The sequence below is a fragment of the Prionailurus bengalensis genome, chromosome B3, assembly GCF_016509475.1.
Source record: "Prionailurus bengalensis isolate Pbe53 chromosome B3, Fcat_Pben_1.1_paternal_pri, whole genome shotgun sequence".
Lineage (NCBI taxonomy): Eukaryota > Metazoa > Chordata > Mammalia > Carnivora > Felidae > Prionailurus > Prionailurus bengalensis.
The window spans coordinates 30,132,719-30,150,632 of NC_057355.1; the positions used below are offsets into that span (position 1 = coordinate 30,132,719).

Genomic DNA, 17,914 nt, shown 5'->3' on the forward strand with positions numbered 1-17,914 from the left:
GCCATCAGCCCAGAGCCTGACGCGGGGCTCGAACTCACGGACCGTGAGATCGTGACCTGAGCTGAAGTCGGACGCTTAACCGACTGAGCCACCCAGGCGCCCCATAGCCTTAAATGGTACTTAGGTGGAAAGGAAAAGCAGGCAAATAGAAAAGGCGAAAGAAAAGGAAATGACTAAGAAAGAGGAAAGAGGGGCAAGATGGGAATGGCTGGCAACAGCTGCCTTGGTTTTCAAGTTGGCAGGACCCTCATTCATCAGGATGGGCACAGAAGGTAGGATCTCAACTCATAATCACCTTTTTCTATGTCCAGAACAAAGGCTTTTTTTTTTTTTTTTAAAGGGGCAATGGAAAATGAAGTCCTCAATTTCGCTCTAAAAAAGAAATCAGAAAATGTGTATTTCCCCCTTCCATACTGGGAATTTATGGGCTGAGGAAATCTGAACAAACTTCTCATTCTGGGGTAATTTAAAGAAAGTTAAATACTCACAAGTTAGAATAGTAGAACACTTTGCTATATTAAATAAGATTAGAAGTCTTGACTTGTAATTTTTTTTTCATTCAACAGATCCATAAATTCATTAACATTTATTATGCCAGGTGTCTTGCCACTGCTGGACAGTCAAAGATGACTGCCTTGCCCTTAAGAAGTTTGGAGTCCCCAGGCTAGATCTTTAAAAGATACACTGTAACAGAATTCAACAAGGGGGAAACAGAAAACTATCTTGTCCAAAAGTTATTACTTGCTTGTTGATTTAATGTTTCTATTATCCTGCCTCAAATGAGGAAAGTGAATTATGATCAGATATTACAACAGCCTCTAATTTAAGTTCCAGAAGGATTTTACAAAGGGCTACAACATCTCCCTCATGTGGAACAGTCACTAGGGTATGCCTATAAAGTTCAGTTAAGGATTAGCTGGAAATTCTGTATGAACAAATCAATCAAATGTAATAGTCTGGGGTTAGAGGTAGGCCTGGATGAATCAAATTTTAAAATGAATCCTTCCTTCAACAGAGAGCTGAAATGTAATATAGATGATAGCTGAATATTCCCTAGCATGTCTTGGGTAGAGACTATATGAAATAGTAAGAAAACCCTTTGGCTGATCTCTACCCTGAGTCCAGAAATTTATGTCATATAATTCATTAATTTATACATATAAAACCCGTGTTGTTCAAAGGTCAACTGGGTGTATATATATGGGTACCCATATACATATGTTTGTCAAATATAGATGTGAAATCCAAGTAGGCCATCTATGATTTTGACAAGGTTCTAAAACCATTCCTCTCGAATATTTGTGGAATGAAAGGACCTAACCATGACCCTAAACTGACTTTCACATACTCTCTCCATCCAAGGAACATATTGTTGTTGTTGTTTTCATTATTATCCTACATGTAAAAATTAGTGGTAAATGCAGTTGTACTATAGTTAACAAATGGAGAAGCCTCCCATGCATGGTCAGGAGTAGTTGGTTGGTTAACTGAGGCTTTTAGAAAAAGTACAGGCTTTTAGAAAATCACAGGCTTTTAGAAAAAGTACACATTTTCGGGGCACCTGGGTGGCTCAGTCAATTAAGTGTCCAACTCTTGATTTCAGCTCAGGTCATGATCTCACAGTTGTGAGTTCGAGACTCGCGTCAGGCTCTGTGCTGACAGTGCAGAGACTGCTTAGGATTCTTTCTCTCCCTCCCTCTCTGCTCCTCCCCTGCTTGTGCCTCTCTGTTTCTCCCTCAAAAATAAATAAATAAAACTTTAAAAAAATGAACATTTTCATTTAGCTTAAAGCACAGAAATGTGTATTTCACACCAATCTTAAAATGCAAGCCTGTCTTTTCTTTGCATAGGATCCACTGATTAGAGCTCTTTATCATTTGTTCTGCACAAATCACATCCTTAGTACATTGACAGTGACTTCCAGTTTGGGTTTCTTTACACTGCAGAGACATTGCAACACAATCAAAGTGTAGAATTCTACTAATTATTAATAAATTTCCCCTAAACTTTTACGTAATTGTACTCATAGCTGATTTGATCAAAAATGTTTTAGTGATTGAGGCACGTGGGTGGCCCAGTTGGTTAAGCGTCTGACTCTTGATTCTGGCTCAGGTCACAATCTAACAGTTTGTGAGACAGAGCTCGAGTCTGACTTGGCACTGACAGCACAGAGCCTCCTGGGGATTCTTTCTCTCCCTCTTTCTCTGCCCCTCTCCCACTACACACACACTCTCTCTCTAAGTAATGAAACTGAAAAAAAAAAGTTGTAGTGACTTGTTTTTACCAAGTCTCTTCAAATTATTCAATTTTCTTTTTTTCATGTACTCATTTTCTTAGACTTCATCAATATTTAATTAACCACACAATTACACTAACAAGTACTTGGGATTACACTTGTATCAGGCCTAACAGTTCTCAGTCAGACCTGGTTCCTTCCCCATGTTCTCTCACAGACCTTTCCTCTAACAGAATCCACGTATACTGAATTTCATCTTTGCATCTGCTTCTCACAAGACCCCAACTGACACAGCACATGATACATTGTAGAAAAAAATTACTGTAACAGAAAAATACTTTAAAACTGAAATAAATAATCAAATAAGCTTACAGGAGACTTCCTGAGATCAGAATCCACATTAAACACAACCTTTTGACACCTATATAGGTAACTTCAATGGAAAGAACTATTCAGAAAAAAGAGCCTGAAACGTTGCAGTATTCTTAAACATAAAACAAAAGCTCAGTTCTCTAGTATGTACTCTTTATTAAGCCAGGAAACTGGACTTGTGTGTTCACTACATGTATTTTTTCTTCTTTTTTTTAAATTGAGGTATAATTGACATCTAACATTAGTTTCAGCATGATTCAATCTTTTTATATGGCAAAATGATCACAATAAGTCTAATTAACTCCTTTACCATACATAATTATAAAAAACGTTTATCGTGATGAGAGAACTTTTAAAAGTTACTCCCTTATCAACTTTCATATATGCATTACAGTATTATTAACTTAGTTGCCATGCTGTACATTACATCCCCATGACTGACTTACTTTATAACTGGAAGTTTATACCTTTTGACTCCCTTCACCCATTTCGCCAAAGCCCCCACATCTGGCAACCACCAATCTGTTCTGTATGCAATTTCTTTCTTTCTTTTTTTTAATGTTTATTTATTTCTGAGGGAGGGGCAGATAAAGGAGATGTGGACAAAAGAGCTGAAGCGGGCTCTGTGCTGACAGCAGCCAATCTGATGTGGGACTCGAACTCACAAACTGTGAGATCATGACTGCGCTGAAGTCAGATGCTCAAGTGACTGAGTCACCCAGGGCCTTCTCTCTGTGCAATTTCTAATTAACTTCAGATTTTTTTTAAGTTTATTCATTTATTTGGAGTGAGAGAGTGAGAAGGGGAGGGGCAGAGAGAGCAGGAGAGAGAATCCCAACATGGGGCTTGATCTCACAAACTGTGAGATGATGACCTGAGCAGAAATCAAGAGTTAGACACTTAACTGACTGAGTCACCCAGGTGCCCCAACTTTAGGTTTTTAAAGCAGTGACTAAACTGGAGTTAAGGCATAAGAAAATGTTTACTTTGATAAAATGAGTTTGTTCTATTTCACCCGAAACACTTAAACTGCCTTTTAAAACATGAACTAGAGTAGACAACATACCTTTGCTCTGTAAATGTATCCCAAAACCACTACAACAACTTCTGTGACAAAAACCAAAAGGAGGATGATGACAAACTGTAAGGAAGAAAACATTGTCAAAAATTAAATACAAATTTAAAAAACTGATAAAAAACAGTTACCAGAGGTAACTGCTAGAAGACAAGTGCTAATTCTGTTCCAATTATAAGAGCCAAAGAGTCTATGGAATTTTATGTTCAATTCAAGCCAGTAACACAAATGAAATATTCCCACATATTATGATGACACATGCAGTCAATAAAGTGCTAACTTACTGTGGCAAGTCCGCAGCGGCTTTCTCGGATTGTGGCACAGCAGCCAATTAACCCAATGATGAAAAGCAGGGCTCCTACAGCTATGATCACTACAGCAGGGATGAGAGTGTACACATCTTCAAAGAAGTGGTCATAGTCATCGTAAGTGATAAAGACATAGGCTCCCACATAGCATAAAATGCCAGCTGCCCCCTGTAGAAAACAAGATCAGAGCACTGGTAAAAGTCTCTAAGCTCTGATAGTAAAATGTTCCTACTATTTCTTAGTAGGTTATAATTTAATGAGATTTGCCATCACTTTTAAATCTACTTATACACCTTTTTACAGTGAAGCCAAAAGGTCTATTATTCATTAGTAAGAACATTTCTTTACTAAAGTTGAAAAGTTTCCCAAACACTACCTTCTTTTCAATAATTGATGGCTCAGTTAAGACCAAGAAATCATGAATACAATAAATAATACTGACAAAAATTACCCCCCAAACACACAACAAAGGCTTATTTCTAACTCAACTAAACCTCCACCACAGATCAGCGGGGTGGTGGAATACCCCTTTGCTCATTGTAGTTGCCCTCAACGAATGAAGAAATTATGCAGAAGTGGCAGAGCCAGGATTTGAACCCAGGCAATCTGACTCCAGAATCTGCATTTCTAACCTCTATCCACCCACTGGGAAAAAGAAAATATAATAATTGCTAGTAACCTTGATATCCATTTTCAAAAAGCTTACTGTCCCAAGTCAAGACTGTGAAACAGTAAAGTCAGAAAGCTCAGTTAACTAAAGAACTTTGCAAACCCTTAGATTTGTTCTTTAGAATGGTGCTTCTCAAACTCTAAGATGAACAGGAATCACCTAAGGATCTTATTAAACTGCAGACTCTGATTCAGTAGGGCTGGGGCTGGGCATGGGACTCTGCATTTCCAAGTTCCCAGGTGATGCTGCTGGTTCTTGGACTACACTTTGAATAATAAGGTTTTAGAGCACCTAAAGGGAAAGTGAATGTAGAAAGTCATGGAACAGAGAAATGCCTTATTTCAGCTCTGCTCCAGATACCATTCTCCAATTGCAGAGTTTTACATGCATTCTCCTCTCTATTGTTATCCATTTTGCTATCATTGTGTACCTGCTCAATGCCTAATGCCACTTGCTTATATGGGAATGATCAAATGCAGTGTGAGGCTAAGTGTTAAAATATTTGGCGGAACGAGCTATAATTTGTAGAGGACTTTGAGACTTTCACAACAAAAGAATTATTTCACTATCCTTTAAAATTTAACACATAGGGGTGCCTGGTGGTTCAATGAGTTAGGCATCCAACTCTTGGTTTTGGCTCAGGTCATGATCTCACTGTTTTGTGAGTTTGAGCCCCACGTTGGACTCTGCACTGAGCGTGGAGCCTGCTTGGGATTCTCTCTCCCTCTCTCTGCCTCTCCCCACCCCCTCAAAGAAATAAACTTTAAAAAAAATTAACATATAAATCATTAACCTCCAAACTAGAAAATAGCCTTCTACAATGATACTAGAAATATCATGAACTCTCTCACATGAGAGAGTTTATTTATGTCTAGGGGACCCATTTAGCTTGGGCAAACCAGATCAAGACATTAGCTCGTTTAAAATCAGGATGAGGCAAATAAAATAAAGCCCCTGATGAACAAAGCTGCTCTTCCTTGCTACTCACCTCAGATTCCATTACCTTTCAAACACCCTGAGAGAAAAGTTATACCCAAATGTACCACATATTCTCACTTCTGTACCTCTCTGCTGCTCTCTTTGGAATGCCCTCTCCACATCTGCCTGAGAACTCCTTGTCCCCATTAAAATGCAAATTCTTGACCTTTTCAGTTTTTCAGGCTGGATTAGGTGCCCTTTATCCACTCACCCCCTACATGGCTCTAACAGCATTTATTACAGCTGTTGCAACTACATTTATCTCAGCGCACGCGCACGCGCGCACGCGCGCACACACACACACACACCCCCTTATTATAACTACAGGTCTCAGTATACCTTTAGGGCACAAACTTTGCTCATCTGTGTTTTAGCCCTGTAACACCACCCAGCACCTAAAACGGTGTTTGGCACAATCAGTCAACATTTATTGAGTACAATTCATTTCATCCTTTCCCTTGAAATCACACCCCTGCCCCATTTTTATCATTAGCTTTGGTGTTCTTTTTTTCTCTTCAGTCTAATATGTATAGTGTTCAGTTCACTATTCAAACATGATTTGGCAACTTACTCTAGCTTACTAAATTCCTGATGGCCATCACATCTGGAATAGATTAGTTTTTAAATGCTGCACTTAGAGCAACCATGCCTGTTCAAAAGTTCTCAGAGTTCACTGACATAGTTAATCTGGGGGTATATTATTATGGGATGAAGGCAGGTATAGGAAAGGGAAAAGAAGAAAAGTAGCTTAACTAATGACAGAAGTACATGGACTACTGAACATTCTTACCAAATACTACTTTTTCTTTGGTATAAAAAAAACTATATATCTGCAATATAGAAACACACACATGTATGTATACACATATTTTGCTAAATACTTTCAGTGTTCAACTGATTTAGAAGAAATCCTAAATACAAATTAATCAAATTGTGTGCAATTTGTCTTCACTAGTCATCTTTCCATCCTTTGGATTCTTAGCTTTTCTTACACTAAAAGGCAATATTTATTTCTTAAAAGGCTTAATTAAAATAAACACAATGGGGCGCCTGGGTGGCTCAGTCAATTAAGCTACTCTTGATTTTGGCTCAGGTCATGATCTCAAAAGTTCCTGAGTTCAAGCCCCACATTGGGTTCCACACTGACCTGCTTAGGATTCTCCTTCTCCCCCTCTCTCTTTGCCCCTGCCCTGCTTGTGTGCATGCTCGCTCTCTCAATCTCTCTCTCTCTCTCCCTTCCTTCATCTCAAAATAAATAAAACTTAAAAAGTAAGGGGCACCTGGGTGGCGCAGTCGGTTAAGCGTCCGACTTCAGCCAGGTCACGATCTCGCGGTCCCCGGGAGTTCGAGCCCCGCGTCAGGCTCTGGGCTGATGGCTCAGAGCCTGGAGCCTGTTTCCGATTCTGTGTCTCCCTCTCTCTCTGCCCCTCCCCCGTTCATGCTCTGTCTCTCTCTGTCCCAAAAATAAATAAACGTTGAAAAAAAAAAATTAAAAAAAAAAAAAAACTTAAAAAGTAAAAAATAAGTAAAAAAAAAAAACCCTCCATTTTGAGCTTCTAATAAATGAAATTTTAGTCTACAGAAATATGAGTGAAAACAAGATAAAACTGGAAAATATATGTACTCAGCAATTAATCTGAAGCACAGACACTGAAATACTTGCATTTTAAATACAAAGTGATGAGTTTTCCACCTGAAGAGACTCACACTTGGTGCTGCCTGGGAATGGGCCAAGGGAAATGCTTCCTGTGCTGCTACCTTTCACCCAGACTGAAGCACTCAACTGAAAGTGAGACTCTGAGGAAGCAGAAAAACAAACCAACAGCAGATAAAACCAGACATGTAACAAATGCGATGGAAGGCTAGCAGGAGATGCCATTTGTAAGGCTGCCTGTTTTTTTTCCTAATAGACTTGAGAGCAGTATATTTTCCCAAGCTGCAAACCAGTCAACATCCAATTCACACAGCAGAGCTGAGAACATAACAGAACTCTATTTTGAACACATAGTGGGAAACAACTTACTAGTTACACACCAAAGCAGAAACTGTGATTGCTGATATGAGAGCATATAAATCACATGACTTGGAAACACAGGCTTGTTTCCTAAATAGAAGACAACTTCAAAATTTTCTTTTAATGACATCTGTATAGGATCTATATCTTAAGTTGCATAATAAACAACTTTATGAGGGGTGGCTCAGTTAGTTTAAGTGTGCAACTTCTGATTTCAGCTCAGGTCATGATCTTGCTATCATGAGATTGAGCCCTGTGTCAGGCTACACTGAACGTGGAGCTGCTTGAGATTCTTTCTCTCCCTCTGTCAATCCCCCACTCACACTCTTTCACTCTCTCAAAAATAAAACTTAAAAAAATAAAATGGAGAAAATTCAAAGAAAAAATAAACTTATGAAATGACAGGTTTCTTTAAAAATATAGGGTAGGTGTCCTAACAATAGATGAAGACCTAAAAACAACAATAAGAAACTTCTTTAATGACATCTAACCATCAGTATGAAAGACACAGGTAGAGTTGTATGGTAAATGGAGGGGAAGCAATAAATAATTCTGAACTAGTATGCATAGGGACTTTGTTGTCACACATGTTTAATATAGGAGTTATGGCTATTAGAAAGGTTAAAAGGTGAGCTGAGTTAAATCCTGCTTTTGAAGGGTCAGGATGGGATTGGGATCTATCAAAGGATAAGGACTTTGCCAGCAAAGCAGCTGCAGAGGGGGAGGAGGTACAATAGAAAAGGAGATGAAATGTAGAACTTGGAAGCAACTGCACTGCACTGCTTTAGTCACCGCTGAAAAAAATCTGAGCTTATAAGGAGGATTTGTGCCAGGACAGTATACTAAAAATATTCATCCTTTTTACAAAGAAGTGAAGGGAAATTTAAAGGAAAGGCTGAGGGTTGAAACTACCAAAAGAATAATTTTTTACCTTTTAAAAAATGGATGCCCTAAATTAAGTCACAGAATTTTAAAATTTTAGGAGAGCCAGTGTTTTTCCACACCAAGCTGTTCCTCTAAAAAATAAAGCTATCTTGCTATAAAATTTTGGGGGGTTCCAAAAATATGGTATTCATTTTATCCTTTAACCCTTCCACTACATATGCACAAATGTAAAATATCTTCTAAAGTAAAAAAATTTCATTCTTATACAAGATTGTTTTTTCTATAGTTTAGACACTACATAAACTATAGTTGTCTATAGTTTATAGTTGTTTTGGGTTTTTTTTTTTTGTACTTTTCAAATCCTCTGTGAAAGAAACAGCTGATGAAATGCTGAAATACACAAAACTACTAAATTCTTTAATTTCCTAAGGAAGAAGGAATATGAAACAAAAGGGGGCACATGAACTACAGGGAAGCTTGATACTGGAATGTGGGCACTATTAAAAACCAAACAGACTTATTACAAGCTAGGAGATAACAGCTCTGATGTGAAAAGTGTACCTGTATGGAAGTTCAGAAGCGTGAAGGCGAAAGCATCCCATAGAACATTTGGGGGAGGATAAAGCAAAGAAGAATAGAAGTGATTTTCTTATAGTGCTGTAAGTCATGGATTCATGTCTAGAAGTGGCAAGAATCAAGAAGGTGTAAAGATGAGGGACCATGTGAGATCACTCAGCTAAAATCACAATGTTTGACAAGTTCTTGTCTGTCTTCGTCAACTCCTCCTTCAGACTAATTTTTGCCTCAAAGAATCAACTGTTAAAGTAAAAGTGATTGGAATGTTGGGAGAAAACAGTCAAGAAAAGGAAAGGGGTAAACCACTGTGTTCTCCAGACTTTGTAAGAGAACAGATTTCAAAAAAGAAGCAAAGGGTGAAAATACCAGCAGAAATCCATCTTATGTACATCTTTTAACATTTAATTCAGTTTCCTGTACAGTCATACTAATTTTTATGTACCATACTTCTCTCTTGCAAGGAATCTACTGGTAATTCTGCACAGGGTATTTCTGAAAGCTTCCCCAAACTCCAGTTTTGTGCCATTACAAGTGTCTTAAAATCACCTTAAATCTTTTAACATTCTACATACCATAATATTCTCTAGTCCAGACATGTTTTGTTTCAACTCTTACTCTGATAAAATACTTCATAGCATTAAACACAATTACTCCTTTACTAACTCCAATATGTCGTTTACTTTCAAGAAAAAAAAGACTACTCCAAAGATTTCAAATCCTGTTTCAGAAATTACATCTACTCTTACCAAGACTTTCTGAAGCTATGAAAATAATTACATCATTGTCTAACAAATTGGTCAATAATAAAGCCAAGCAGTATTCAAACGTAATTTTTTAATGAATGCACAAGTGAGGGAGGGGCAGACACAGACAGACAGACAGACAGAGGACCAGAAGTGGGCTTCACACCTACAGCAGAGAGCCCTATGTGGGGCCCAAACCCACAAACTGTGGGATCATGACCCGTGCTCAAGTCAGATGCTTAACCAACTGAGCCACTCAGGTGCCCTAAGCCAAGCAGTATTCAAAGAAGTGTGAGGGTACAGAGAAAAGAACTGGAGTAAAAATTAATACAGAATAATCTTTTTAGAAAGCAATCTGGCAACACATACCAACCTCAGTATTTATGCTTTCATACCTATTTTTTTTTCTAAAGGTTTTATTTAGAGAGACAGAGAGAGAGAGAGAGAGAGAGACAAACAGACAGACAGACAGAACCAGTGGGAGAGGGGCAGAGAGACAGAATCCCAAGCACTAACAGCGCGGTGCCCAATGCAGGGCTTGAACTCACAAACCCTGAGATAATGACCTGAGCCAAAGTCAGACGCTTAACTGACTGAGCCACCCAGGCACCCTGCTTTCATACCACTTAATTCCACTTTTAGGAACCTATCCTGAAGAAAATAAGTCAGATAGAAACAAAGATTTGTATGGAAGAAGGTATGTTCATCAAAATGTTATAATACTGTAACAAAATTATAGCAAAAACAAAAGAAAAAGAAAAAACCCTGGCATCTATAGGCATACTTGGCATTACAGCCTTTACATATTTTGTTAAAGCATAATTTAATAATATACTTGTGTTGTGGTAGGGGGAAAACATGTATCACATACAGGCATTTAAAAAACACACTAAAATATTGTTTGTCTCTGCATGTGAAATTATGGTGATGTTAGTTTGTTTTAAAATACTTTTTAGGGTCTTCTTTAAAAAGCAAATATATTATTTATAATAAAAAAAAGTAAAATATTTAAAATTATATCTGAAATTGAGACTGTTGTTCCCTCACAAATGAATTCCACCAACATGAAACATGAATCTCTTCAACCCCAAATACTTTAAGCACTTCTGCCAATCTCCCCTGTTTATCACTTTTCTCTGGTCTCCTGGCTTTGACTCATTTTCAGATGTTTTCTGATTATCTAACACATTATTCTTTTTTCGCCCCATAAATATCACCTTTCAAGGAGACCAAGTAAAAAATATTCCTACTTAGGGTCGCAAAGTTTTGACAATAAGCCACTCCTGTCATCATTATCTATGTCACTGCCATTATTATTTAAAAAAAAAAATTTTTTTTTTTAGTTTATTTATTTTTTGAGAGAAGGAGAGGGAGACAGAAGAGAGGGAGAGAGAGCAGGAGAGGGAGAGCAAGAATCCCAAGCAAGCTCCGCACTTGAGTCCCCCAGATGTGGGACTCAAACTCACGAACCATGAGATCATGACTTGAGCCGAAATCAAGAGTCAGATGCTTAACCAACTGAGCTACCGGAGCCCTGTCATTTATTCTTAAAGAAAAAATATTTTAATCCTTTTACACCGCTATAACTTTGATGATATTCCAGGGGTCATGTTCCTCAATTCTGCCTTATTTTTACTTTTTCTGTATTCAGTTCTTTATGTCACTGTTTATCTAGTTTAACAAAGTTGTTCACTTAATCCAATTATACCTACCAGTTAAAAAGACCCAAAAGTTTGGGTGGCAATGAAACTGGAGATCAACCAATTGCCAAAACCAAATTATTTTAACAGCATGGAAACGCTGTTTTCAGATTATAGGGTTCTAAGAGTCATCTGAGAAGCATGGAATTTAAACATGCACTTTTTTCCTAAGATCTTCTGTCCCCATAACCTCCTCTGACTATAAAAAGTGTCAGTTATTACTATAGGAGCCTGGGATGCATAAACTTTATAGTTTGTCCATCTTAATCAGCAGTAGCAACAATGTAAGATACAATATGCTGGCATTTACTACAAACCACCTTTAGAAAATTAAAAACAAATATATAAACACAAGTAGTTTTTCTCCTCTACCAATTCTACCAAAATATTAAGGTAGGGGAAGGAGAAGAAATAAAGAAAGACTTGAGACTATCCATGAGTTATCTGAGGGGGAGACGGGGAAAGTGCGCCTAGAAATTAAATTCAATAAAGTATTAGATGATTTTGCCTGTCTGCTCCCTCTCCCCATGGGCTGTTACAGAATAGGGACTATGCCTTTTTTGCCTTTTATATTTCTCAGAAACAAGTATAGACATTCAACAAGCATTTATGAGTGAAGTAAAGCACAGATATTCAACAAGCATTTGTGAATGAATGATTCTTAGGGTATACCTGTCTGGTGCAAGTATAAATTTTATGGAATAAATTTTCTGCAAAAATCCCAACCCAAACTGGGTCTTATGGAATAAAATTCATGAAAATATTTCAATGCATGATAAATATTCTAAAAAGCAAATAAGTATCCAACTAAAGAAAGCTTTCCTGCTATGGTCACCTGGCTGATTCCAAGTTCCCAATGCTGAGTTCTTTCAGTCAATGATTACTCATAGCCACAAGGCACTTGATCAGTGGACAGATGACTGAAAATGAAATAATATGACTGGAAACATTCAATTTCATAACTGCCAAAGACAAGGTAAGAAACAGATCTATTATGTACCATGACTTGCTTACTGACAAAGTCAGCTTTTCTTCTATAGTGAACTGAAAAACAATTATGGGGAAAAAAATCTGTTAGCTGAAGGTGTGTTCCAATGACATAGTCTTTGTTAGAGCAGTCATTCATGATGACAGAAATACAGGAAACAGAGAAGCAAATTCCGGGATGTCTGATGAAAGTTCCAGTTTAAAAGAATCACATTCCCAACTCAAACGTGTAAGATGTGCTGGAAAACACAAAATATGTATAAGGAGATTTCTGACAGGAAGTGTTCCTTGAAATACTTCATTATACATTTTTTTTATTTTTCTTAATTTATTATTATTTTTTAAATGTTTATTTTTTTAAATTATTTTGGGGCACCTGGGTGGCTCAGTCGGTTAAGCGTCCAACTCGATTTCGGCTCAGGTAATGATCTCGTGGTTCATGAGTTTGAGCCCCGCATCAGGCTCTGTGCTGACGGCTCAGAGCCTGGAGCCTGCTTTGGATTCTGTGTCTCCCTCTCTCTCCGTTCCTCCCCTGCTCATGCTCTGCCTCTATCTGTCTCTCAAAAATAAATAAATGTTTAACAAATTTTTTAAAAAATACATTTTTTTAAATATTCATTTTTGAGAGAGAGAGAGAGAGAGAGAGAGAGAGCAAACAGGGGAGGAACAAGAGAGCTTCAGAATCTGAAGCAGGCTCCAGGCGCTGAGCTGTCAGCACAGAGCCCAACGTGGGGCTTGAATTCACAAACCACGAGTTCATGCCCTGGGCCAAAGCTGGATGCTCTACTGACTGAGCCACCCAGGCACCCTTTAAATGTTTATTTTTGAAAGAGAGAGAGACAGAGACAGAGCACGAGTAGGGGAGGGGCAGAAAAAGAGGGAGACACAGAATCCAAAGCAGGCTCCAGGCTCTGAGCTGTCAGCACAGAGCCCAACTCGGGGCTCGAACCCATGAACTGAGAGATCATGACCTGAGCCAAAGTCAGATGCTTAACCAACTGAGCCACCCAGGTGCCCCTATTTTTTTTTTTAAACAAAAGCATGAATATTATAGTTGAAGCTTCTTTTGGTAATCTGAAGATACCAAGTATATTTTTGCCACAAGGCCTACAGGCTATTCTCTGTCTTGAATGCCCTCATCTTCTCCAAATCATGCCCAAATCGGTGCCTCCTTGTATTCCAGAGTTCACATCTTTGGAGAAGCCTTCTTTGCCAACCTAAGGCAGCCATTCATTCACTCACTCTATGATATGACCTTGTTTTAACTGTCTGCATAATGCACCACTATCTGATATTTTTCTTGCTGACTTTTGCTTGCTCCACTAGAAAGTTAGTTCTGTAAGAACAAGACCTTCCCTGTCTCTTCCATCATTTTATCAATAACACAAGCATAAACTAGGTGCTCAAGTATTTGTGCTGTATTTGTTTAACAATGCAATTTTCTTTAACTACATATATTCAGATAGAAGTGTGGTATGAAAAGATTTTTTTAAAGATAAATATTAAAGGTTATATGTGGCTTTCAAATATGATTTGTATGTATAGGGTACTTCATAGAAGTGAACGATGATTAGTGAAGGTGCCACATTCTGGAGTTCTTTCTAAAGACACTTAAAAAGTTATCTGACTTTCATGTAGTATTTCCTACCCCCATAGGTATTTTAGTGTTACTATCACCTCTCATATGGATGAAAAACAAAAGTCTAAATAGATATGCCACATTATAAATTCTATAGGCATGGACAAAGTTTTCTCTTGCAGTCAATATAATACCTAAGACACATCAGCAAAATAAATACTAGCCAGTTGGTTTTTTCTTATAGGGTAGAAAAAGTAAAGGCAATTTGTGTAATATGGAACTTGACTGAGTACTCAATTAACTTACGAGAATAAAACCTGAAAATTAAAAAGTACTGATTTAAAGTTTTAGATGAGGCCTCTGGGTCACAGCAAATGACCCACCAAATTAAGAATCCTTTCTGATCTTGGTACAAGGGTGCAGTTAATAGAAGAGGCTAATGACTATTCCAACAGTCTTCAAAATTTAGTAATGTACCTCAAACACTCCTGTCTTCCATAAATTATCATGGTCTAGCACTAATAAACTTACATTTAAAGCTATGCCACTCCAAAAAGTAGAGATTCAAGTTGTACATCTGATTTCACTTGTCCCAAATTATCTTTCAAGCCTTAACATTCTGGAATTTGGTAAGGAACTCTCTAGTTCCAATAAGGCAACCTTTAGGACTTTAGAAACGACCGTTTGTGCCTTTTCAGAGTTAATATTCTTAGACCACACCATCCAAAAGAATCCAGGTCAAGTCCACATTAACAATTTTGACTGGCAGGTCATGTAGTGCCAAGGCTAAGTATTTCAGGTACGTATCTATTTCCACAGCTCATTGAACAAACTGCCAACTAAGACAGGATATCAAGATATTAAAAGGTATAAAGATCTTGCCAAAGCAATTAATCCAGTCAGCCATTATCACAAGCAGCCATTACCATCTGATAGTGAGGAACTAGTGCAACACAGCTAATATAGTCTTCACAAAGTTGCTCCAGGGAACCTAGATAAACTTTTGATATGCTCTATGCAGGGAATGTTTATTCTTCCACGTATGTGGCATTAAAAGGAGGGAGGGGCCATTATATAAGAATACACTTATTAGAACTGAAGAATGCATTACATTCTCAGGAAGGACCAGTTAACATCTGTTTTATGTACTTCCTCATAATGACCTAATTTTTTAAACTGACAAGTCAGTGTAGTTTACATGAAAGTACTGGCTCTAACCAAGGTTAAAATTAGTATGGTTTAGAGAAAGTGACTTTAACTTGGCTAAGGAGTTCCTTCCCCTTTCCAAATCTTTTAAAATCACATTTTGCTCTAACATCACAGGCTCTAGATAATAAGACAACCTGGGATTGAACACAGGCTCTGCCACACCTTGGGTGTGCAACTTTGCCTCAGTAAACCATAAAGTCTGCATCTGTAAAATATGCATAAGAATATTTACTGCCAGATAGGGTTGCTGTGAGGACACAGACTGTAAAGTGCTCAGCACACTGCCTGGGTATAAATACTAAAATCTTAGTTATCATTACGAGCATCATCAGATTCGAACAGTTTGTCCCTAAACTGTTAGGTGGGAGACATGTCTAATACTGTTTCCTCATTAGTTATGTTCCACTAATCCTGCTCTAAGCCACATTTCCCACCCCTGACCCTGCATGTCTGTTTAACTTATTACTGCTCACAAAAGCTTTACTATCCTACTAACCTAGAAAAAGGGTATTTTTACTACACAGTATGACTTTAGTCTTGGCAATAACCCACTATGACAAGCACAAGTGAAGTTCGGTATGACCTTTCTCCACAGAAGTACCAGTAGTAGATAACACAATTTCCAAAGATTCATGAGCACTTAGAATTAACTGATATTTTACAGTAAATGAAAAATTAATTAAAGAAAATGGCTCCTATATGTTTAATATTTTGTTACATTAATGATTCCAGTCCCTGAGACTGAATAGCAGAGAATTCATTTGATAGTTTACTCTTCAAAGTCAAATAGCTATGCCCATAAAAATCCCAAGAAACTGTAAAGGATACAAAGCCAAGTCTCTACCTAAGTACCTTATTATCTAATTGAGTGTTTCTCATTTGAGGATCACTGAAATATTCTTTTACCTTTTAAAAAGGCTGGTAACTCAAACTAAAGTATGAGAAATACTGTTCTAATTAGAAAAGATCATAGAAATCCCAATGTCACATGTGTGATTTTGAACAGGTATTACTGGGACTCTTTCCATCACACCAGAAATACCCTAAAAGACTCTATGGCAGTAAGAGTGTGTAGTAAATGCCTTATTATATAGAATTATCCTTTTATGCTACAGGGGTTGGGATATGAAACGCTTCATCCTTTGTTGCGGGGGGGCGGGGCGCGGTGGTAAGGAGGTAAAGATTCCTTCCAAATTAGGTGTGCGTGAGAAGGAGCAGTTGAATGGGGACACACAAAAGCAAAGTATGAACATTCAAGGAATGTCTGGGGACTGGACAGCAAGAACCTGGCCAGTCATGAGGAAGGAAAGGTGATTGAGGACTTCAGCTGCAACACCAAGAGGAGGCTGAACCTTATTCTACTGCTGAAGATTTCGGGCTGGATTTTGTTTCTTAAAGAAAACGATGTAAGGGAAGAAATGCTTACTATTCATCCGGGTGCAAGGTCCAGATGGACTAGAGGGTGGAGAATGATAGGAACAACACCGGTTATTACAAGTCCCTGGTGAGATAAGAAACCGAACTAAGATGAACTAAGTGGTTATAAACACTCCTTTCTTCGGGGGCGTGTCCAAAAAAATTCACAAGCCACCTTTTATTGAAAGTGAACTCATCGCTTTCAAAATCTTTTGACATCCGAATCCTATTTCACCAAGGTTTATAATCTCAGGTTACTCACGCCCAATGACCAAACAAGTATAATGATTTTCCCGGGCAAAGAATTATTTGGCTTAATAAGTTGAAACCTTTCAGTCTTCTGGGCTGGTAACCAAATAACGAGTTCTAGATACACAAAGAACTGGAAGTCAAAATCCCTCAGCCCTGTGCCGCTAGCGTCCCCGCGTCGCTGCACCGTTTGCTCACACGCTTCAGGACTGCCACTGGAGCTGCGGGGGCTCCGGGCCCTGACAAAGAAAGAGGAGCCTGACCCTTTGGGGAATATCCTATTTCAAGCCTGGTGTCCTGAAAGAATCTGCATTGAGAGCTCTCGGACGAGCAGGCTGTTCCAGGGGAAGGGCCGGAAGGGGGGGGGGGGTGTCGGCCCAGCCTCACTGCGCGGAGCCAGCAGGTCGGGGACTCAAGAAGCTCAATCGCGAAGGCCGCCCGAGGGCTTCCCTTCACCGCCCTCTACGCCCGGGGCCTCCGTCCCAGCCCGCGAGGGGCCTCGCCGCAGGGCCCCGTCGCCGCCGGGCCCTGGGGCGCCTCAGACGAGGCCTCCCCTCACCCGCGCCGCCGGCCCCTCGCCCTTCCCGCCCGGCGACCCCGCTCACCCAGAAGATGAGGTTAAGAAACACCAGCACGGTCTTGGAGGAGGTGATGCCGCACTGGCCCATGGTACCGGCGCCCCACTGGGGCCCTGCTCGGCGAGCGGGATGCGCTCACCGAGCGAGGCGGCAATGGCGGCGGCGCCTCTCCGCTGGGAACTGCACGGCCTGCGCGGCGCTCACCGCAGCCCCCAGTGCCGTCGCGCAGCCCCGGCCCCAGCAAGCACCTCGCTTCTTCGCGCAGCCTCCGCAGATCCCCTAGCTCCCCGAGCTCCCCGCGCCGCTCCCTGGCAACCGAGTCCCGCCCCCGGCAGTTTG

General features: G+C 39.4%; 1 protein-coding gene across 1 annotated transcript in view; it reads right to left on the bottom strand.

Annotated features, from left to right (window-relative positions):
• The window catches only part of TSPAN3 (tetraspanin 3), a 29,399-nt gene extending 11,486 nt beyond the window's left edge, over positions 1–17,913 (bottom strand). Inside the window, exons 1-3 of the mRNA XM_043554942.1 lie at positions 17,603–17,913; positions 3,968–4,159; positions 3,675–3,749 (exon numbers count right to left, since the gene is read on the bottom strand). Coding sequence (XP_043410877.1) covers positions 3,675–3,749; positions 3,968–4,159; positions 17,603–17,665 — 330 coding nt within the window. The 5' untranslated portion in view covers positions 17,666–17,913. The remainder of the gene's footprint in view (positions 1–3,674; positions 3,750–3,967; positions 4,160–17,602) is intronic.
• Position 17,914: the final 1 nt, after the last annotated feature.